At 47.4% G+C, this 23,355-nt stretch overlaps 1 protein-coding gene across 5 annotated transcripts in view; it reads left to right on the forward strand.

Moving 5' to 3' along the window:
• Window positions 1–23,355, forward strand: part of HEXD (hexosaminidase D) — a 389,672-nt gene that overhangs the window by 172,429 nt on the left and 193,888 nt on the right. For all 5 annotated transcript variants that reach the window (XM_078654647.1, XM_078654646.1, XM_078654648.1 and 2 more), the window contains exon 6: window positions 21,594–21,777. In XM_078654647.1, the coding sequence (XP_078510773.1) occupies window positions 21,594–21,777 (184 nt within the window). The remainder of the gene's footprint in view (window positions 1–21,593; window positions 21,778–23,355) is intronic.

Here is a 23,355-nt window from a genome sequence, read left to right on the forward strand (position 1 = left end):
TCTCAGGAGTGTTGGCCGGCGTCCCTCTACATTGTGATCATTCTGTCTTTCGTTTGTTATTTTTGTTCTTGCTGAGGTCGGGGGGTGGATGGAACGGAGACCTTTCCTCCTCCGGGGTCTTTGTGTAGAATAGGGGTTCTTGGGCGACAGGCACACTGCAGGTTGGGGTGGCTCTTTAGCTTTTTGCAGGGGTGCAGGGTGGGGGGTGTTTCTCTTCAGTTTGGGGGAGGGGGGTTGGGAAGTTTTTTCTTTTCTGTGTGTTGTTTTCAAGGCGAGTTGCTCCTGTGTTTGCTGCTGTTTCTGATGTCTAGCTCATGGACGAGGGGTCTTGGCTCGGGCGGTTGGGATGGGGGGTAGAGGGTTGAAATTTCTTTCCTGGAACGTTAATGGCCTGGGAGATCGTATTAAGCGCAGTGTGGTCTTAAAATGTATACGACGTTTGTCACCGGACATTGTTTTCATGCAAGAAACCCATTTGATTGGTAATGTTTGTTATGCAATGAATAGATGGGGCTACCGCCTTGTGGCGCACTCGGGGTTTACCTCCGGATCTAGGGGTGTGGGTATTCTTGTTCGAACCTCCCTCCCCCTGGCGATCGATGAGGTGATTCATGATGACCGTGGGAGATATACTGTCCTGGTGGGTAGGTATGAAGGCCGCACCCTATCTCTCTTCAATGTTTATGTTCCCCCGGGTTTGCAGGCCTCTACTTTTACTGACTTGGGCCGTGTTTTGTTAGATCTCCCTGATAGCACTCTCTTTCTGGCCGGTGATTTTAATTCGGTGCTTTCCGGCCTTCACGATCGCCATCCCCCTAGAGATACCCCGCAGGCTCAGCAGTGGTTGGGTGGGTTTTTAGATACCTTTGGCCTTGTGGACTGCTGGCGACTGTTGCATCCTACTCAGCTCCAATACACCTTCCATTCTGGGGCCCATGGCAGTCTGTCTCGGCTGGATTATTTCCTGATGCCCGCAGCCCAATCATCGGCGGTTCGCGAGATTTTACATTTGCCGAGGGGTATTTCTGACCACTCGCCGCTCTGGCTTCGTTTCGAGGTTGGGGTAGAGGCGGCGGGCCGAGTGGCTCCCATTAACCCTTGGTATCTTTCCTCCCCTGAGACTCGTACCCTCTTGCTCAAGTCCATGGATGCATATTTCCTGGAAAACGAGGGGTCGGTCTCTTCGGCTGTGTCCCTGTGGGAAGCCTTTAAAACTGTGATTCGTGGACAGGCCCTTTCCTTGATTGTTGAAGCTAAGAGGGCAGGGAGGAAGGAGGTGGTGGACCTTGAGGGGGAGATCTCTGCTTTGGAGGACGAGTTGGAATCTGGTGTCACGCCTGAGAAACTCCATGCCCTGGGTCTAAAACAGTTTGCATACAAATCTCTGGTCACTGACGCTGCAAAGGTGATGTTTCGTGAGCAGCAGGGCAGATTGTACGATGTGGGTGACAAGGCGGGCAAACTCCTAGCGTGGTTGGACAAGAAAGAAAGAGTTAATCGTGTGGTGCCCGTGATTCAGTCTGCGAGTGGTGAGAAGGTGATTGATCCGACTGCCATTGTTGATCGTTTTGCGGAATATTTCCGTGTGGTATATGCTCCCGTGTCTGTGAGGGATGTTGCCGACTCCCGCCTTCTTCTGCGTGATATCACTTTGCCCTGTGTCACCGACTTGGACCGTATTGCTTTGGACTCCCCTTTCACGAATGATGAGATAGCCAATGCAGTTCGATCGCTCCGTTCGGGCAAGGCACTGGGCCCGAACGGTTTGCCTATTGAGTTGTACAAATTACGCCCCGATAAGGTGGCGCCGTATCTCCGCGCCATGTTTCTAGAATCTCGTGAGCGGAACATACTTCCTTATGATCAGCGTCTGGCGACAATCGTCGTCATTCCCAAAGAGGGTAAACCGCGTGACCTCTGTTCCTCGTATAGGCCCATATCCCTATTAAATGTTGAACCTAAGGTGTTGGCTAAACTTTTGGCGACCCGTCTCCTTTCGGTTCTTGGGGAGTTGGTCCATCCGGATCAATCTGGCTTTATCCCGCATCGCAACACTGCTCTGAATTTACGTCGCCTCCACGGCGCGCTGGCGAGGGCGGGGCTTTTGACTGAACCGGCCATTTTGGCGTCCCTGGATGCCTCCATGGCCTTTGATACTGTGGAGTGGCCCTATTTATGGGCGACACTTGAGAAATTTGGATTCGGGTGCGAGTTTATTAGCTGGGTTAGGCTGTTGTACGCGGAACCTCTGGCGCAAGTTGTAGTGAACGGTAGAGTGTCGGCCCCCTTCTCCTTGGGCAGGGGTACCCGTCAGGGTTGCCCCTTGTCCCCTCTGTTGTTCGCGCTCGCTCTTGAACCGTTGGCGGCCTGGCTCCGTTGGGAACCGTCCCTTAAAGGTATTCGTTGGGCCCCGGATTTCGAAGACCGCGTCTCGCTTTATGCGGACGACATCCTCTTGTATCTTACTTCTCCTCGCAAGTCTTTATCTGTTTTATTTGACGTTCTTGCGTCCTTTGGCGCTAACTCAGGCCTCGTCATCAACTGGTCTAAATCCTGTGTATACGTTTTATCTGGTATCTTGCCTCCGTTGCCGAGTAGACTTCCTCTTCAGGTGGTCCGGGATGGTTTCAAATACTTGGGGGTTTTTGTTACCTTGGATCCGTCCCTTCGTTATGATCGTAATCTCCTTCCCCCGTTGCTTAGGCTCCGTTTGGACGTTGCCCGCTGGCGCAAACTTCCCCTGTCTCCACTGGGTCGGGCGGCCCTGTTTAAGATGATGTCACTACCGCGGTTTCTCTATGCTCTCCAGAATTATTATGATCCTATCCCCAAGACCTATTTTCGGGAGATCGAGAGCCTTCAGAGGCAACTTATTTGGGATGGGCGACCGCGCATTGCTCTCGCGAAACTTTCCATCCCGTGGTACGATGGGGGCATGGCGCTCCCCGATATTAAGAGATACTACTGGGCTTCCCATCTGTCCGCTATTAATCATGCTATGTTCTCTCCGGGTCGTAATCCGGCGTTTGAGATGGATAAACTTCAGCTTCCGGGAGGTGACTTTAATAGAGTGCTCTATTCTCGCTCCGCTGGGCGCCATCTTGTGGGACCTACTTTGACTGCTTTGACGGTGTGGCGTGCTGCGAATGTGAGCCTGGGCTGGGAGGATCGCTTGACGTTGGCGACGCCGCTTTATGCTTCAGAACGTCTGGGCGGTCTTTGGTCTTCCAAGGGTTTTGACCGTTGGGACTTGATTGGGATCTCTAAAGTGGGGGATGTATATTCTAAGGGTTCTGTGCGCCCGTTTCAGGCCCTCCAGGCTGACTACGGCCTGAGTAGTCGGGAATTCTTTCGTTATTTACAGATCAGGCACGCTTTGGTCTCGGTGTTTGCTCCTGGTGAGATTCCGCCTGACTCTTCCCCACTTGAAGACCGTATCCTTGACGAACATCTTCCTGATAGCACTATCTCCCTGATCTATAAAAAGTTGATTAACAATCGGACTGACTTATTGGCCCGACTTCGGGAACAGTGGATGGGAGATGGGTTGGAACTTGATGATGAGGATTGGCAATCGGCCCTCTCCTCTCCGAAGGAGGTGGCTATACCGGCTCGACTCCGTCTGGTCCAATTGAAGATCCTTCATCGGGTGTACGTGACGGGACCGCGACTGATGGTGATGGGCTTTTCCTCCGATGGACTGTGTAGGCGTGGATGTGGTTTGCGTGCTACTTTCCTGCATATTCTTTGGGAGTGCCCGATGGTGGCTGCTTATTGGGTGGCTGTGCTTGATCTGATGACAGTGGTGACAGGGATATCCTTGCGTCCGGAACCTCGTCGCTGTCTTTTGAATGTTTGGGAGCCCACGGACTATTCGGTGGCACAGACTAGATGGGCCACCCTGGGCTATATGATTGCGAAGCGAGATATTGCGCAACTCTGGGGGGCCTCCAGGCCCCCTGCCCTCTCGCAATGGGAGGACAACATGGATTGGTCCATGTTCCGTGAGAAAACTGTCTATGTGGCCAGGGGCAGACCCAGGGCATGGGTGAAGGTGTGGGGTCAATGGAACGAATACCGTGGCGACATTTGTACTCCTCCCCTTGTGGACATTATCGAGATTACCCTATCTCCTTAGGCCAGCGTTCCCGGAATCTTCATATAGGGACTGAGCTGGTGTCTCCGGCTCTCCCCCCTTCTTCTTCCTGATCTCTGCCCCCCTCCCCCCCCCCCCCCCCCACTCCGCACTCCTTAGTGCTTAGGATATTGCTACTGCACTTCCGCTGCTGTCCCCCCCTTGCGTCCCTTGGGCTGACCTTCAGTGATACACTCTCGCCTTTCTGTATGTTTGTTCTTTCATATATATAAAACCTGTTTTTGTCCTGTATATAACGTGGAGTATTGCATTGTTGATTGACGGTTACCTCTGCGGGCATATATGATATGTGTCCACTCCTTTTTAGCGGCTGGCCCGTGTGGTTGTAGGCCCATCCTTGTACCTTTTTGCTTGCTCAAATAAAGGTTTTAAAAAAAAAAAAAAAAATATTGAAACAAAAACGATCTGGGGTACAAAAGATTGGCACGTGCAAGGTATAGAATCATTATTTAGAGCCTGCATGATCCCAGAACAAATTATATTTTTGAATGATACAATTCAACAGACAACCTGTCTTGGCCTAGCCAAAATTAAAGACTTAAACAAACCGTCTATTCCGAAACCAACACCCGACAGTAATAGCACCACAGATGTTGAGATAGACGTATCCCATATTTTGAACCAAAACAGAACACATCCTGATTGGAAAAAATGGTTGATCTGGCCCACAGACACAAATAACTGTCAAGATAGATTCCTGCACAGAACACAGGGGTTCACATTGACCAGGCCAGACCTTAGATACTCCCAGAGACAACATCCAGGGATAATAACTACTTACAGTGTAGGGAAACTCTGCCTTGAATGGCTACAGACATCCACACTGGTTGAAATTAAGCAACACTTGACTTTACTTAAAGAAGGTGCTGACTTGCGTGATTTCATCAAGGGACCACGCAAACAGCGTCAAAAACGTTTCATAGCGGCCTCTATATATGCAGCTTACAACGAAGCTTGGAAAGTAGCTCAAATTGAGACAGCAGAAAAAATACGGGAAATTGACCGTGTTCATTTGGAAAAATCGCTTTCTGTTGTAGACAATGGGTTAATGACTCTGTCTTCCAGAATATATTCACTGGACAGTATTGTATCATCTGCAATCGATATAATAGAGCAAGACTTACTGATGTTGCAACACGGTCAGTCACAACTGCGTTCTATTGTACAGCTTGGCTGGACGTTACAAAATCTGCGTTCAGGCTACGTGCCTTGGCGTTTAATCAACACAACGTCACTATTCACTATCTTTAACCTTACTGATACACAAATCAGCTTGGCACAAAAGGGTGCAGAGTATACAATTCTGAGCATTGAAAAACTTGAGAGATTACCATTGACAATGTCAGAACGACCTGTCATTGAATGGATAATACATGGGATTATAACTATTCCGATAACGACTTTCCAGTTTCGATACTGCCAAAAATATATACAGGCAGGCCAGTATGAAAGGTTGGGTAAAGGATACATTAAGTCAACATGGAACTTACCTTATACACACACAGGTTACAGTAATAAAGGACAAAGTGTATTTCTTAGTGGTAATAATTGTGAAAAATCACTAAGTGGTATACTTCTGTGTCAGGGTATAAGTTTACATGGGGCCTGCGAGGGGACTTCAAATAACCTTTCATGTCACCAGCTCGGCACACCTGCAACAAAAATAGAACCATTCTTTAGAAGACTTTCTAACGGGAGTTACATTCTAATTGTAGATCACAGATGTTGTGGCTTACTGCCAGGAAAACCTTATCTAGTAAGCGTGACTTCCATGGTCATTTGCTGTGAGCGAGTATTGTTTCCGAATGACACTCCAGACAGGGAGGGAAAAATTTGGCCCAGTTTGAAAATCTCTTCTATTCGAATTGATACTTTAAGCAGAATGAAGACTGTGCTCCTACAGACGCCAGTTCGCTTGACGTCATCAAAAGAAACGTATGATCTCCAAGTTGCAAGGACAACAGGAGAGATACATGCATTGTTATCAAGAAGTTGCCCCCTACACTTCGCAGAAATGCTAAACGAAATCTTGAACATTTCTGATACAAATGGTATCGCGAGTGTATTTAAGACCGTTTTTTCGGGACTGTTAACCCCATTCAAAGCAGTCCTGGGTATTTTTCCAAACTTCGTCCATTCCATCTTTGGCGGACTTCCTCTCCTGTTGGGACTCGTAGCAGGCATCCTATTTTTGCTACTCTTGCTTCGTTATGGCAAGCCATGTCACAGACAAGACTCCAGCAACAATGGAAGAAACGATCCTAGCTATACGCTACCGGGACCGCATAACTAAAGTCCTTGGATTAGCCCGGCTAAGAGATCTAAATATGACCTGGTTTCTTTCGTTCAGACCCATATGGCAGAATTGTGTCTTACCTGTATTGAGATGCATGCTATGCGGCGAAGAATGCGTGTTGGACACCTGTCTTACACTACAATCAGAAGTACCATTGGATGCAGATACTTTGTTGGGTCCAGTAAAGGCTCATGCATTGTGCTGTCCCCAGCGGCTACCTATCCTGATGACGGCATTCGTGGAGACTTCACCACTACGATTGAAGGGTAGTGAAGTACAGGATGAAAGCAGCATCAACCAGGTACGGCCTTCTGTAAGCAATGCTGATCAAAACATCACTGAAAGCGAACATGCGCACGACTGCATGGTAGCGACATTTTCCAACTTGGTCGAACTTTCACCAGAAGCGGTAGACTGTTTTTTCAAGAGTCTGTCTGAAATGATGTTTTCACCAGAACAGAGAGAATGACTTTAAGCAAGATTGCACACAGCGTTCCCTGAACTCTGAATTTGGCCGTCGGTTTTAAAAACAAAGTTACTGACAATTTTTCCTTCTTCCCCTGAAAACGAAAACTTTTTCCCAAACCCAAAATATTTACCTTTTGGCACTTATCTTCTGCTTAAAGTAAAACTATTCCTAGAGAACAGAACTTCTCTTTTTAGGAACTCTAGAGACAATACATTACCTCAGCCTCTAGCGTATTTACAAGTAATTGTGTTTATATGTGATGGAGTGGTCTCGCACTTTTTCTTCTGTATTAAGAGCCATTTCATGTGTTATTTTCGCAAATCATTCATGCTGAGTTAAATTGTGCATTCTTTTTTTTGAATGATTACACTGCTTGAATGCATACAGTACCTATACTCATTTTCGTGTATTTCGAATATGCCTATTTTCAAATGCAAAAAATTTATTTTGGGGTGGTTCGGGATACACATGCACTTTTAGTTATGTTTACTATTGATTAGGTTAGTAAATATGGACATGAATTCGTGGAGTGGGTGTAGTGTGTTTATATAGGGACCTGTATCAATACTCCAATTTCTGACCCTTGTCCGGTTATAAATCACTAATATCCATACAACGGCACAGAAACCAGTTTCATTAATTAGTCATAGCGCATGCTGTCACATTAAGCAAGCACTATTCCTCCAGCCCCCTAGAAAGCACACCGAGTTCTCTAAACAAAACAAGCCTCCAGCAAACCTGGGAAATCCCCGCTGCTATTGTTTTGATTTCGTTCGAGAACTCCTGTAAAGAATGTAAGAACGACCAGTTCTTAATTGACGTCTTATGTCCATCCTTACGTCAAACCCGGCACCTTTCAGGTATAAATATACCGACGCTGCCCTAAGCAAGGACACGGTGGTGATGAGCTTGGAGCAGCGACTACTTGCCGGAGAGCCCAGCTGATGCGAGAAGCCCACGGACGCTGCCCCTCCCTCTTTGACGCGCTGAGGAAAGACGCTGTCTTTTCTCTTGCCGAGAAATCCAGCCTCCAGCGTTTCCAGCCCACCTTCGCGGGTGACTGGGATATCGAGTCCTGAGACAGAGATACCAGCCCTCCTACCTTCTAAATCCCAGGTACTGAACTGACTAACCCCTTACAGAGAATTCTTGAGTCAGATTCTTGGCAAAACAAACTTAACTTAAACTGCTACTTACTTACTCCCTCCCACGTATTAGGCTAAGGTCAGGTACACCGGGGTAGGCGTAGTTAGAAGCACCAGTTGAGTGCGATTAGTCAATGTATATATGTATTAATATCTTTTATCCATTTTAAAGTATCATATGGCTAAGAAACCATATCAATGCTTTTACAGTATTATTTTATAATCCTGCTTTTACTGTATGCACTTTACTTAACCTTAAGTATTGCAACTGTAGCGATTCATTTCTCTTGTATGAGAAAAAGAGACTGATCAATAAATAACACCTTTTATTGAACACGCCCATCTCTTCTTTCTCTACAATCTGGTGAAACTAAGTATGCACGTACTGACTGAGTAAAATAGTTGTCTTTTGTTTTCACACGACTCTAGAGATATACTCTTGATTAGGGAGAGCAAAGTTGTCATGTTCTATGGTTGTCAGAAACTAAATCCCTTCTTGTCTATCCAGGGAGGTTAAACTCCTCCTCGCCTATTCGAGAAAGTTTCTAGTGAACTCTGAGCTAGCTGGCACACAAAACTTAAGTCTTATATCGACAGTAGAAGACCTAGTTAACCTCTGTCCTACGTCTATACTATTGAAGATATTATTCCAATGCGCAGAGCCTATTGGGATAATAGGAACTACACTACAGTCTAGACTTGGAAACATTAGCGCTCGAATAAGATCTATGTATGGAATGATTAGGTAGAGTAAGTTTCCTTCCTATCATGTTTCATTGATAGTAACTTCCTTAATCATTTAATTTACCTGATGGATGAAATATAACTGTGCCAAACACGAAAGCCAGATTTCTTGCTTTAGCCCCATTAGAGGATTGCCATCAACTTGGGCCAAACGAAGTGAAACATTTTGCTTGTTTTGCTGCCTGTCACTTGTGCCTCCAGCTTTTCCATACAGAGGGAGAGATAACAAGTAGTAAATATTGCCGAAATTTACCATCTAAAATGCCTGGTTTGTGTTGTTTTTTGCTTGATATTTTGGACCTACAGAAATGCTTTTTATTAATAGTTGTAGATGTTACAGAATGGTATTGATAAGAGATATTTGACAGTCTTCGTGCCCTCTCCAATCAGTAAAACCCGTCCTCTTTAAGATTAGGATGTTGTAATAGATGATTTAGCTCACACGTCATATTATCATAACGAAGAAATGAAGCCAAACTTAATCAGACCACATATTTTTGTATTTATTTGTAGTTTTATGTAGCTCGGACCACACCTGCCATGGTAGAAGGACGCTTTACAGGTAAAAGAAGAGTGCAAGATATAGAACTGGATTACGAGTTTGAAAATCTAAAAGGACGGCTCCACCTAACATCCAGCCGAGGTGGATAAACTGAGTACTGATAAACTGAGCACTTACATCAGCTTCTCTTTATGCACTCAGAGATATTGGTAAATTTGGTAAATTGGTAATGAGCAAGGAGAAGGACGTGTGGGTTATAAGCAGCGGGTTAGTTCTTTAAAAACAACGGCGGTAGGCGGGTTAACAAGCCAGGGAGGAGAGAAGGCAGCCTACAGATGCACTCGTATGGAGTTCTTAATAATAAATGGAAAAAAGTACCTTCAGAGTCCTCAGCCAGTGGTAGGACACTGCCAGTAACCGGAAGCCATACTTAAGCCAATCTCATGCCATGACATGGACAGGCAGAGTCGGAAGCCTGGAAAGTGAAAGAAGATGACGTGCTTACCAATTAGAAACACATAAATTAGAGCGACGTTGGAATTAATTAATGGTATGTAAAGGTAAGTATTAGGTGGACGGTTCCCCTTTTAAGTTTTTTTTAAAATTACAAACGATCTCGTAAGCACAGTGCAAGCTCTGTGCAGGCGAAACCTAAAAAGTGCACCGCTGATCCTAATATGCCAGAGAACTACAGACCCATCTCTCTGCTTCTAGCGCCAGTGAAGATGTTGGAAACGCACATTAATCGTCAACTTTCCTAGTATCTTATAGCCAATCATCTTCTGAATTCTTCCTTTTTTGCTTTTGAGGTTGTCCTGTCAGACTTGTCAGCAGTATTTGATACTATATGCAATACCATCTTATTACAGAGGTTAGCAGACATAGGGATTGGTGGAGGTGCTCTTGCCTGGATCTCAATTTTCTTCCCAGGAGGTTTCAGCCTGTGTGTCTTCCTCCTTTCTCCACGGACCCTATAGCCTTTGACTGTGAAGATCATCTTTGAGCCCTATGCTTTTCAACATCTATATGACCCCACTTGCGGCCCTGGTCTGTGGTTACAAGGTTGAGGTGAGGTCTTATCCAGATGACATGGAATTGATTATTTCTTTTACTAACATCCACAGCCATACTCAACTTTAGTTCTTCCTGACTAATATCAGTAGCCAGTTGGATGAACGAAAACCAGTGAAAGTTGAACTCTGATAAAACAGAGCTGCTAATATTTAGAAAAAACTTTATCACTGGAAGGATCCCTGGCGGGCGTCAGAGCACAGTTCTTCTCCATCTCCAGTCAAAGTAGTCAAGACCTTAGGAGTCAAACTTGACAACAGGCTATCCTTTAAAAATCAGGTCTTGGGGGCGTGGCTAGCAGCCGAACATGGCGGCAGCTTAGCGAAGGAGCTCTGGGAGTGAGGCGATATCCCCCGTAGATCCGACACACTAATCCGCTCACAATAACACTCCGACGGGGCTGACCGGGTGAAGGACCGGGCGGTACCCCACAGAGAAAATTTGGAAGCCGGCAGACACCTGAGACCGAAGCGACGGCACCCGGCGAGGTGAGGCCTGTGAGAGGCAGAAAGCAGCGGACTGGCATACAGCGGAGATCCGGGCGAAAGTGAGGAGGCGGCGGGACCCCGGCGCAGGAAACGGCTCCGGAAACCGAAACTAAGGGTGCCACTGGTGACGGAGGGTGCGGCAGAGCTATCGGAAGCCGCGCCAGACACAAAGGAAGGAACAGCACTGCACCGGAGGCCGGTAGGCGGACAAACAACGGCAGCGGCGCCCGCAAGACCCAGGTGAATGGTGGACGTGGGGCGCGACCCGCGAGCGCGACAGAAAGAGACCCGGCGGCAGAGTGCGACGGCACTAGAACCCCGCTGGCCCGATACATCGGAGCCTGCGCCAGTGCGGCAGGCAGCGGCACGATCGGAGACCCACTGGCTGGCGAGATTGGGTGGCGAGGGCCCGCTTTGAAACAAGGCCGACTAGCTAAGGCACATACCGCCCACACCACATCCGGCCAATAATTCAGTCCGCTCCTCCGTTAGACCCCAGGAACATTGTTGGTCTGACCACCCTACAAATAAGAGACCGTAGAGACACGCTACATAGTATTAATACCCGCGTAGGGACCGGAGACTATTGGCGAGAAATTCAACCTAGTGACCGGCAGCGGATCACGTTGCGGAGAGGGCCGGGGAAGGAGCGGATGTTGAGTCCAGTCTACAGAACTTGGTAGAAGTGGGACGCTGTCTCACTGGGACGTACCGGAGGGGCATCTCACGCACGCCCCCCCCACCATCTACGAGACAATAGACGACATAGTGGGGAAAGTAAAGCTGCCGGACACGCGTTCTGCCAGAGACGAGAGACACGTTGAGGGCTTGATGCGCACCCTGTAAAGAAGGTTCATCTCACATCACGCACTGGCGAGTAACAGCCATCGAGAGCCCCGGAGGCTGCGGTCGAGACAGGGGCACCGCAACTGGCAGAAGGAACCTGAGGGTGCGGCTAATACACAGCGCGGAAGTGAGGAAGACACAGGAACAAGTATGGTGGGCAGAGGCCCCAAACAGAACTCTACTCAGGCCAGACTAGACAAACTCGCCTATGACAAGAACGCTACACCCCAGACGGACTCTCGTAATTCCACGGGGAAAACGCAAGAAGGTGATGGGACGAAAAAGACGACGTTAGACGATGTAATGCATGCCCTGGCACAGGTACAAACCACGGTGGGATCTACGGCTGCAGAGGTCACCTTGATTAGAGCGGACCTCCAAAAAATGAACGAGAGAGTGAAACAAGTGGAGGTGGTGACGAAATCTCTGGTGGAAGATGTATCAGAACTACAAGCGGCGATGGAGAAGATGGTGGCCGAAAACAAATCCCTCAGAGACAGGGTGGATGACCAGGAAGGACGCTCGAGGAGGAACAACGTTCGAATACTAGGAGTTCCGGAATCTGAAGGTAAAGGGGCAATGGACCTCTATGTGGAGGAACTGATTAAAACGCATCTACAACCCAAGGGCCTCTCGACTTTCTTCTCGGTGGAAAGGGCCCATAGGGTGCCCGGTGGAAAACTAAAAACGGGGAACTAGGTCGCCAACGTTGGAAAGCCAGGGAACTGACGGAGGGGTTGAATGCTGATTCCACGGTGTACGTCGAACATTGTCCGATGAACAATCTCTGTTGGATGGACACGCCTGGACACTGACCTGGGGGACTCGGAGGAGGGCAGGGATGTCGCCTGCTCCGGAGGATACTCCACCCCAGCGCGCAAATAAACTGTTAAAGGGATGGGCTATGCACTCTGCTAAGTTGGGGAGGCGGGCGGTTGGATGCCCGTTAAGCAGGGAGGCAGGGAGGGGGGAGTTGGGGAAGGGTTGTTTCAAAGTTATTGAAGTTCCACGAGAAAGGTCAAACTATGTAACAGAGTACATGGATAGTCCGGGACGGGCATTGGGCAGACACACCCCGAAAATGGGATCCGAGCAACATTACCGAAGACACAGGATAAATAATGCAAGACACTCACAGACAGGCAGCTGAAGAGGGGTTGCAGCGATCTCGAGTGGTGCCTCTCCGACTCATGTCATGGAATGTGAGACGGCTAGGAGACAAGATAAAGAGGGGGTTGGTGTTGAATGCGGTAAAAAGGCAGGGACCGGCATTGGTGCTCCTCCAGGAGACGCACCTCACAGGGAGTGCGACAAAGGCACTTGACAGAAAGGGATACAAAATGGCGGTACATTCTGAGTTTACCACGGGATCAAGGGGCACCGGCATAATGGTAAAGAAGTCAGCAAAATGTATCACACTAAGCACTAAGGTAGACGCGCAGGGTTTTTTCGCAGCACTCCAAGGACAGTGGGAGGGGAAACTCCTGAATGTAGTATCAGTATATGTCCCCCCGGCACTACACTCGGTCACACTTCCAGCGTTAGGAGAATTTTTGTTGGACCTACCCGAGGGAGACATTATAATCGGAGGGGATTTCAACGCAGCGATAGACCCCCTTAAAGACAGATTCCCGGTGGTGCCCCAAGCGGGGGGCCCCTCACATATTCTGAAATTTATGACTGCAATGTGTTTGATAGACATGTGGCGCTACACACACCCTGCCGCAAGGCAATACACCTACCAATCTACGGTGCACAATAGCCTGTCACGAATTGATTACTTCTTGGCGCTGGGTGATGGACTACAACAGGTAGATGCTGTCGATATTCACCCCAGAGGGATTTCAGATCACTCCCCGGTCACACTTGCACTATCCACGCAGGAAAAAACCCGTAGACGAATATATCCAATACATGCATCATATCTTAAAGTGCCCAAGATACGCAAAACACTTAAAACAACGACATCACACTATTTTGTGGAAAACGCAGAGTCAGTCCAGTCATCAGCCACCCTATGGGAAGCATACAAGACGGTGTTAAGAGGTCAGGCTATAACCTCTATAACGGGGCATAGGAGGGAGCGATGTCGGGAATTATCCGAGTTGGAGCTAGCACTACACACAGCAAATGTGGCACATGAGGCGAGCCCTACACTGGCTACGTCCCGGGCCCTGATCATACAACAACAACTACTTAGGGAACATGTGAGGCAGCAGACAGTGTCCCAGATAACAGACACGGCCCACAGAATTTATGACATAGGGGACAATGCAGGGAAAATTTTGGCCTGGCTAGACAAGAGGGGAGGTAGTACTAGGGGGATACAGCGCATTCGCGGCAGACAAGGGACGGTACACACGAGCCCTGAAGAGATAGTAGAGACACTAGCTGATTATTTTGAGGGGGTATACACACCGGATACTGTAGTATCAGCAGAATCGGCGCGGGTAGCGCTGAAGAACGTCCCCCTTCAGACACTTACACCGGAAGCGGTGGCAGACCTAGAGGCGGATATCACAGTGGAGGAAATCCAAAGGGCAATTCACGATATTAAGCCGGGTAAGGCGTCCGGACCAAATAGTATTCCGATAGAATGGTACCAGGCAGCGTCAGAACGCCTTAGTGGTCCCCTGTTGGCTATGTATACGGATAGTCTGGAGAATGCCAAACTTCTGTTGGACCAAAGGATGGCGACCATCGTTGCAATCCCTAAACCTGGGAAGGAGCCGGATGAATGTGCGTCATACCGCCCTATCTCCCTTCTCAATGCTGAGATTAAAATCTTAGCTAAACTCCTTGCCACCCGACTAATGGCCTTCCTACCACACCTTATACACCCAGATCAATCAGGCTTTATGCCGCATAGGAATACCGCCCTCAACTTACGAAGGGTACATAACGTACTTGCCAGAGCAGACACCCTGTCGGAACAGGCGGTAATATTGGCACTTGACGCTAAAATGGCATTCGATATGGTGGAGTGGCAGTACCTGTTCGAAGTCCTAGAACATATGGGTATCGGCCCGAAATTTGTGGCCTGGATCCGCCTGCTGTACACTGAACCAGTAGCACAGGTGGTAGCAAATGGCCATATCTCTCGAACATTCCGGCTAGGGCAAGGAACCTGTCAAGGATGCCCCCTGTCGCCATTGCTTTTTGCGATCGCGCTGGAACCATTAGCGACCCAGATACGCTCCACCCCACTGCTGAAGGGAATTGCCTGGTCAGCGGGATGGGAAGACCGCCTGTCGCTGTACGCAGATGACATGCTGGTGTACCTGACGGATCCGGAACCGAGTATACCGGCGCTATTGACTCTATGCGATGAGCAGGGAAAGGTATCGGGGTATACTTTAAACTGGAATAAGTCAGAAATCTATGTGCTGCAGGGCCCAACCCCCATATTGAGCGAAACCTGCCCTCTTAAAATGGCCGGATCCTCCTTCCGATACCTGGGTGTGCATGTCACAAAAAATCCAACAGAGTTCTTTCAAAAGAATTTAATACCGCCGTTTGAACGCCTGAAACAAGACGTTTAATTCTGGGCGGCGCTGCCTCTGACGATGTTGGGCAGGGCAGCACTCTACAAGATGATGTCCCTGCCCCGATTTTTGTATGTCCTAGAAAATACACCATACCCGGTCGAGGCGGGATACTTTGGGAGGGTGTCAGCATTGATAGCCGGCCTCATGTGGAACAACCGCCCGGCGAGGATAGCGCAGGCCAAACTGCACAGGGGATGGTATGATGGAGGGATTGCTTTACCGAATCTGCAACTTTACTACTGGGCCGCCCAATTGAAATCCATTAACCAGTGGCTACATGTACCTCAGGAAGACCCTGCTTACAGGGCGGACAGAGAACAATTAGGCACCAACAATATCCTGACTCCACTATATGACCGAAGTAAAGTGCGCACACTCGTGGGTCCCACAAAGCTTACTGCGTCACTATGGCATACGGCTCAAGCAAAATTGGGATGGAAAGGGAAAATCACAGGACTTACCCCGCTGTGGGACACTAAGGCCCTGGGTAACCTGAGGCGTAGTAAGGGATTCATGTTGTGGGACAATATAGGTCTGTTCACAGTGGGAGACCTGTGGGACAAAGATACAGTGATCCCCTTCGATCGGCTGCGGCAACAGTATGAGCTGGGACCCACGGAAATGTTTAGATATATACAAGTGCGCCACACTCTACTGTCGGCCATTCCTAGTGGTACGAAAGTCCCGGAGGCGTCACCCATGGAAGACCGCCTACTCACAGACTTTATGCAGGAAAGGGCGACATCCCTCACGTATCGCAAACTAATGAATAATTTAACAGACCCAACGATAAAACTAAAAGCTAATAGGCGGAGGATGTAGGAGAGTTAGACGAATCTGAATGGAACGAGGCGCTGGCATCACCCAAAGAAGTGGGCATATCGGCGAAGTTCCGCCTCGTCCAACTTAAAATCTTACATAGGGTGTACTATACAAGAACGATGCTCCACACAATACAGAGGATACAGCACCCGTATTGTCTGCGCGGGTGCGGAGAAGAGGGGACATTGTTCCACACTATATGGGAATGCCCTCGCATCCAGGAGTTCTGGAGGCAGGTCATGCGTACCATATCGCAAACACTAGGGGTGTCTCTAATTCCCGAACCACAGAAATGCTTGCTCAACGTATGGGAGCCCAATGACCTCACCAGACACGGACAACAATGGTCCGTGATAGGTATGATAATCGCCAAACGTGACATAGCACAGAAATGGGGAGCGGCAACTACCCCGACACTAACACTATGGTGCACAAACATGGACAGGGTCATGATAGTAGAAAGGACAGTCTACACCGTTAGAGCATGCCCGCGCAAATGGAACAAGATATGGACCCCATGGAACACATTCAGGGGGGACATATGTGAACCACTAGAGGAGGAAGACACACTGACATCAGACGAAGAAGATGAGGATGACTAGTGAGGGAGATGGGGGAGGGCAAAGTAAGGACCCAACACAAGCCTAGATAAGGCGGTGGGGAGGGGGGGTAGCTGAGGGGCTTAATCGGTAGCACTGGCTATAGCGGGGATTTCCCTACCATAGAAGAGGGAATAAACGGCGAACTACAGGGACTTGGACTGCGCAAATGAAACGGACTCATGGTATTTAAGACCGGAATAGGGGAGTCATACCCGTTTTGGATGGAATACAGACCGAATGTGGTAACTTCATGTTCTTCTTGTTTATTGTTATAAAATATAAAATTAGACCTATATGACTCCGCATTGCGATAATGAACCACCTGCAAGCGTGACAGTGTGATGCCAGCGCACCTCCGGGTTGGCGGCCCATGGGCTGTGTACTGATTCATGTAAAACGCACGAGAGTACTGATGGCGGCCGGCCCCAGAGGTTGTAGGCCAGAAGCTGTGTAACGTGAGTAAACATGTAATAAAGGTCTTTAAAAAAAAAAAAAAAAAATCAGGTCTTGAATCTTACTGCTACCTTCTTTGGTCTGTTTTTTAACTCTCTATAATGCATTAACTTTCTTACCTTTTCCAGTTAGAAAGATAGTGAATCATGCCTTTATCACTTCCTAATTCGCTTTATCTTGGTTTACCCAAGAAACTTATACACAAAGTGTAAATAGTGCAGAACTCTGAAGCCAGATTATTGCTCCATCTTCCCAGACACTGTTCTAATTCAAAAGTTTCTTCACTGGTTGCCAGTACTAAAAAGAATCCAATTCAAGACTCCCTCGCACATTCATAGAAGGATCTCACAGGCTTTAAGGCCTTTTTAAGTTTCATACTCCAGCTAGGTCTTTAAGATCTGCCACTGCTTTCATAATCCGTCCTCCTAGATTTTGTACTGATCGATTCGGAAGCCGTTCAGGGGCAGTTGCTGGGGCAAAGTTATGGAATTCTCTTCCTGTTACCCTTCGTGCAATGGCAGTTCGCGCCTGCTTTCTAAAAACAATCTTAAAACCTGGTTGTTCAAAACCAGCTTTGGTTTTATTTGTTTCTCCCACCTTCTTTTGTTGTCACTATGTTGTGGTTTCGGTTCACCAGGCGATTTTAGCGTTTTGAGGATCTACATTTAGCATTAGTAGCAATTTATAAATACAAATTTGTTGTATGTGGGAAATTAAAACTTGTCAATTGCCAGCTGCTATGACAGGAATGATTGAGGAACTGTCATGTAAACGGCAGGTTTCTTAGTCTTCAGAAAGCATAATAAACCTGTCAAAACAAAATTACTTGTCTTTCCCTCTTTAAGAGCTTTCAGATTTGTGTCTGTTACCTACAAACAAGAGAGGAGTATCATGCATTTCATTAACCGGGAAATAAAGCCAAGACAAAATATTTTGTAGGCGTATATTATTAGCAGTGCCTAAGGCATGCCAACATTTAAGTTACTTACCTTGCATCTCAAATCTGTAATGTGTCTCTTCATTAAATTTAGAAAAAGCCTGCACCCTAATGGTGACTGTGTCAACTTCTTATTTTATCCACATTGCCTATATTGTTTCTTGCTAAGAAAAAAGATGAGATTTAACAACATTTTAAAATCCAAATAAAGTTGTGCCATTCTTTTTAATTGTAATTCATATTAAAAGAATGAGAGGAAATGTGAAATGGTTTATTTTTTAAACCAAGATTCTCAAGGATCTTGCAACCAGTTGGATATATTCATAGTTCCTGCATTTGATCGAGATACTCATGCAGGAGAAAATCCATGTATGACCTTCTGTTTTTCTTGTCTTTTGTAGAAGAATGTGGTTTCCTCAAAAGCTAAGCTACTGAGAAATGCCTCTGAGTAAAACTCTTCTGAAATTTACACCAGGGACACCTTAGGAATTTTGTGGGCCCTGTGCCAAATGTATTTTGGAGGGCCCTTTTCGGAAAAGCTTTGAATTTATGATCCAGTGTCAGCTTTTTCCTGTCCTCTTTGGCCAGATCACTGACACTGCACAGGCACACTGGTCCAAATTCTAAACTTGCTTTCATCTAACATTCAGGGGCAGTGTGTGTTTTCAAAATTCTAGTATAGCAGCAGCTCACAAATATGACTGCAAATAACCTCTGCGACCGTAGTGTCGCGCTCTAGTCGTTACGCTGCGACGTAACGACGTAGAGCGTGGCCGCCATGTTTGGTCATTAGCGCGGAGCCCGCAAAGTGAGCGGACACGGCGCTCCATTAATCCGCCTGAATAAATGTATACGTTTACTGCAACAGTGTCTAGCGTCAGCTATGGAAGAAGCTCCCCAAGACGGGGTGGAAGAGGACATCAGTGTGGCATTCATGGAGGACCATGAGAAAGTGATAAGTGCGTAGGAGTGGAAAGAGGCCTATGAAAATGACAGAGACGCCAAGGCGGTGAGGCAGTTCATCCTACAAGGGTGGCCAGAAAAGAAATGCTTGAGTGCAGAGCACAGGAAGTTCTTTGAAGTGAGGGAAGAATTATCCATCGGGGACCAAGGAATCTTCCTGTTAAGAGGAGATAAAGTAGTTCCCCCCACGGCCTTGGTGTCGCACCTACTCTCCATCCTGCATGAAGGAGACTTAGGTATAGTGAAAACGAAACTTCGGGCAGATGTACTGGTGGCCGGCGATGGACTGCCAGATAGAAAGACACGTCAGGGAATGCACGCAATGCCAAAATGCCAACAAATCCCAGAGCCTGATGCCACCATCCATGGGAAGATTCGACAACCCAGCAAACCCGTGGGAGGAGTTATCGATAGACATCCTAGGTCCGGTGCTAGATGCACAAGGAATCCAGAAATATGTGGTGGTGCTCATGGACCAATATTCCAAATGGCCCGAAATTGACATACAAGAGGACATGGACACGGAAAAGGTGTTGAAGTTTTTTACAGCCACCTTTCTCAGGGAAGGTATTCCACGTTCGATCCTAAGCTACAATGAGCCCTAGTTTACATCTGAGAAGTGGAAAGCCTACATGGGAAGAAACGGGATCAAGAGTAAGCACACGTCGGTATACCATCTGGCCGGTAATGGCTTAGCCGAAAGGTTTAACAGAGTCATCATGGGGTCAGTACAATCGGCAATTGGCGTGGTCAAGAACTGGGAAACGGACTTGAGGAACACTCTGTAGGCCCACAGGATTACTCCAACCAGCACGGGATACAGTCCCTTCAAAATCCTAAGGGGGCGGACCCCTTTACCAAGGACAATGTAGCATGGAAGGAACACACTATTGTGAGCAAATGGTCCCCAGCCGTGGTCCACCACAATCTGGAAAGAGCACAAAGCGTATACATGGAACACTTCAACAAATGACGCAATGTGAAGGAGACGACGTTAGAGAGAGGAGAGTGGGTTCGAGTCAAACTGGCTCAGATGAAACGGAAGGGTGAAAGCAAGTTCAGTGCGCCCCTGCAAGTGAAGGAGGTGTACTGCAGAGCGGCCTTGCTGAGCGATGGAAAGATCTGGTCTCAGGATCAGATGTCCAAGTGCAATAAGATACTGCAGTGGACCAAGGCAGAGGGGTCACAGTCGGAACACTACAATGAAAACCTCTTGGAGATCCTCCCTTCAAGGAGAGAGAAGGCTACCTCTGGAGACGCCATGGGAGAGACGGTGTCAGCTGAAGGGGACGAATCGGACACACAGGATCACCAGGAGGGCCCAAGTGAAGCATCACTGAAGGGCAGACTGACAGGTGTAGAAGGATCGAAGCTGAGAACCCCCAGAGAAGATGCAAGGAATGCAGCCTGCACCCCGGTGAGATGTATCCTTGCTGGTAGGACGGTGGTAAGACCGGTGAGGTACAGAGACTATGAGATGGGTGAGGTGAACGTGCTGGGAAGCAAATAGACTCTGGGGACATCATCTTTTCCACTATGTTCCGTTGTTAAAGGGGGAGATATGTAGTGTCGCGCTCTAGACGTTACGCTGCGACGTAATGACGTAGAGCGTGGCGGCCATGTTTGGTCATTAGCGCGGAACCCGTGAAGTGAGCGGACGTGGCTCCCGGCGCTCCATTACTCTACCTGAATAAATTAAGTTTACTGCAACAGTGCCTGAGCCGCTCATTAAGTGGTTCTACCACTTCCTCACGACCCACCTCCATTTCTCATGAGTGGGTTCCGGTTTTGATCTCAAATGAACTTTTATTATGGATGTTGGATGGCTTCACACAACATTTCTCGTCAAAATGTCTTTAATAGATTGCCACACATCACCTGTATTAAAAATAAAGAAAAATTGTATTTAAACAATCTATGTTTTAGAATCATTCTAGGTTATCGGGACAGGACTGTCTGTAGAAAAGAGCAGCCCAGTCAGGGCCCCCCTGAAGGGCTGGGGGCCTGGGCCAGAGCACACTTTCCGTATGCCATAAAACGTCTCTGATTTACACTCTGAGTGAGACTGAGCAGTGGCAGCAGAATTTTATCCCTTAAGAGACGTTTAATTGAATGTGCTGACATACAGATACACAAGACCAGCAGCGCACTTTAATTTTTCCAGTCTAATTCTTATTTTAGCTCATTCATTCGCGTGAGACCCTCTTATATAGTCTGTGTGAAGTCCGAGGGCAGAGACATGAATGCGGATTGAGTTGACCCAGCCTTTCAGCCCTCTGAATTTGATTAAAATAACACCATTGAATTGAGTATAGTTGTAAACGGATGGTTAAACAATAGTTTAGAGGGGCTGCCGTCTTTATGCCTCCCAGAACCCAGCAAAACCTGGGCAGTTACCTGTTGGGCTGCAGGGCCTGAGCCCTGCAACCCTCCTAGGGGCACTGGCCTGAAACAACACAACACAATATCACTACAGAACAGTTCTCCGTTCTCCATATCCCCCCGACCCCAACCTGCACAGCATTTTTCTCTTCTTTCTTTTTTTTGACAGGTCTATTACCTTGGAGAGGGGGAAGAGTCCAGGCAGTGTCTGAGTGAAGGGGAGTGCACAACGTGGAAACTTTTCCTGAACCACGCAAAGGCTGTGGCACAGCACGTGGTCACCACCTTCCCGTCTGTGACCCCCATCATGTGGGATGACATGCTTCGCAATATGAATGAAGATCTCCTGATAGGTATTGTAATTGTAAATGTATTAGTGAAGAGTGACTTTTTCGGAAAAGAGATTTCTATGTTTTGGAGTAGTGGGATTTGGGCAGCTCCAGAAACATTGTTGGGAGAACTGATAAAATAAATTAATTATTGACAAATTCGGTAGCTGTATACATCATATATTATCGATCTTAAAATACGTGCTTTTCTTACTGTATATGTACTGTAGAGCAGTCCGTCAGTTACCTAGCTGGAGGCATTGTTTCCATGTACCACACTTGTATTTTGGTGAGCCTCTGGTGTAGTACAGAGCAGCACGGTTGCAATCCTCTCATTATAATGGCTGTCATGGCAATTATCACCAATACTTGCAAACTTATGAAGATTTTCTCCACACATTTTTAAAAATATCATTTGACTTATTTCATATGTAATCACTAGTGAGGCTAAAATTCATGCAGTGATATTTCCTTTAACTATTCAACTTCGTATTTGTTATTTCTTTATGATCTATCTTTTCTGTCAGTGAGCAGTAGTAGAATATAATAGAAAAGACACTTATAAAGAACGCTTATTTACCCCAACAGGCATCTTGGTACTAAAACCAACACAAATTAAGAAAGTAGCAACAAAGGAAAAGAGAACAAAAACATACCTGAAGAAAACATTACCCTGGGAAAATATATGTTTTTAGGGTCTTCCAACATGACACATAACAGTGAATTAGTTTATTCGCTAGGGTACGTTTGTTCGAGAGTAGTTGTCCCAAATGTGGAATCTATGCTGGAGCCACCCGGAAACTCCTCAGGAAATTTCAGAATGTGCAGAATGCTGCAGCCAGACTGGTCCTCAACATCCCCTGCCACAGCCACACCTCCAAACACCTACGAGAACTCCACTGGCTCCCAGTCAACAAAAGAGTCCCCTTCAAACTCCTCACACACGCCTACAACGCCCTTCACGATGCCGTACCAGCATACCTGACCCACCGCTTCTCATTCCACATACCCACCAGACACTTCCGCTCCGCTTAATTGGTCCTTGCCACCACCATCCCTCGAATCCGCAAGACCGGGACCGGAGGAAGATCCTTCTCCTACCTCGCTGCCAAATCCTGGAACGTCATTCCTCTCCCCCTCAGGATTTCACCGTCTCCGACTCAATTCAGGAAGGATCTCAAGACCTGGCTCTTAGAATGATCCACAGCGCCCAGTCGGGCCTGCAACCTCCCCCCCCCCTCCACAGCGCCTTGAGACCCTCACGGTTGAGTAGCCGTGCTTAACAAGTACTGATTGATCGAATGAGATAATGCTCTGCCTCCTATTCTGGTATTTTTAATCCTAGGTACTACAAATAGTAGTAGGGAGCAGGAGCAGAGATCACTCCATGGCTGGTAGTGCTCAAATTGATCCTCTAACTGAGATATTTCAAGCCTATTGAAGACCTTGAACATGAGGTACAAAGCTTTAAAGATAATCATCTGCCTAAAAGCAAGCCAAAGCAGGTCAGCTCTTGCTTGAGTAACATTTTCAAATGTTTTTAGCTCGCCTATGAATCTGACCACCATTTTTTGGGTTCTCTGCAGAGCTATTAAAGAGGAC

This window comes from Lissotriton helveticus, chromosome 7 (assembly GCF_964261635.1).
Source record: "Lissotriton helveticus chromosome 7, aLisHel1.1, whole genome shotgun sequence".
Taxonomy (NCBI): Eukaryota; Metazoa; Chordata; class Amphibia; order Caudata; family Salamandridae; genus Lissotriton; species Lissotriton helveticus.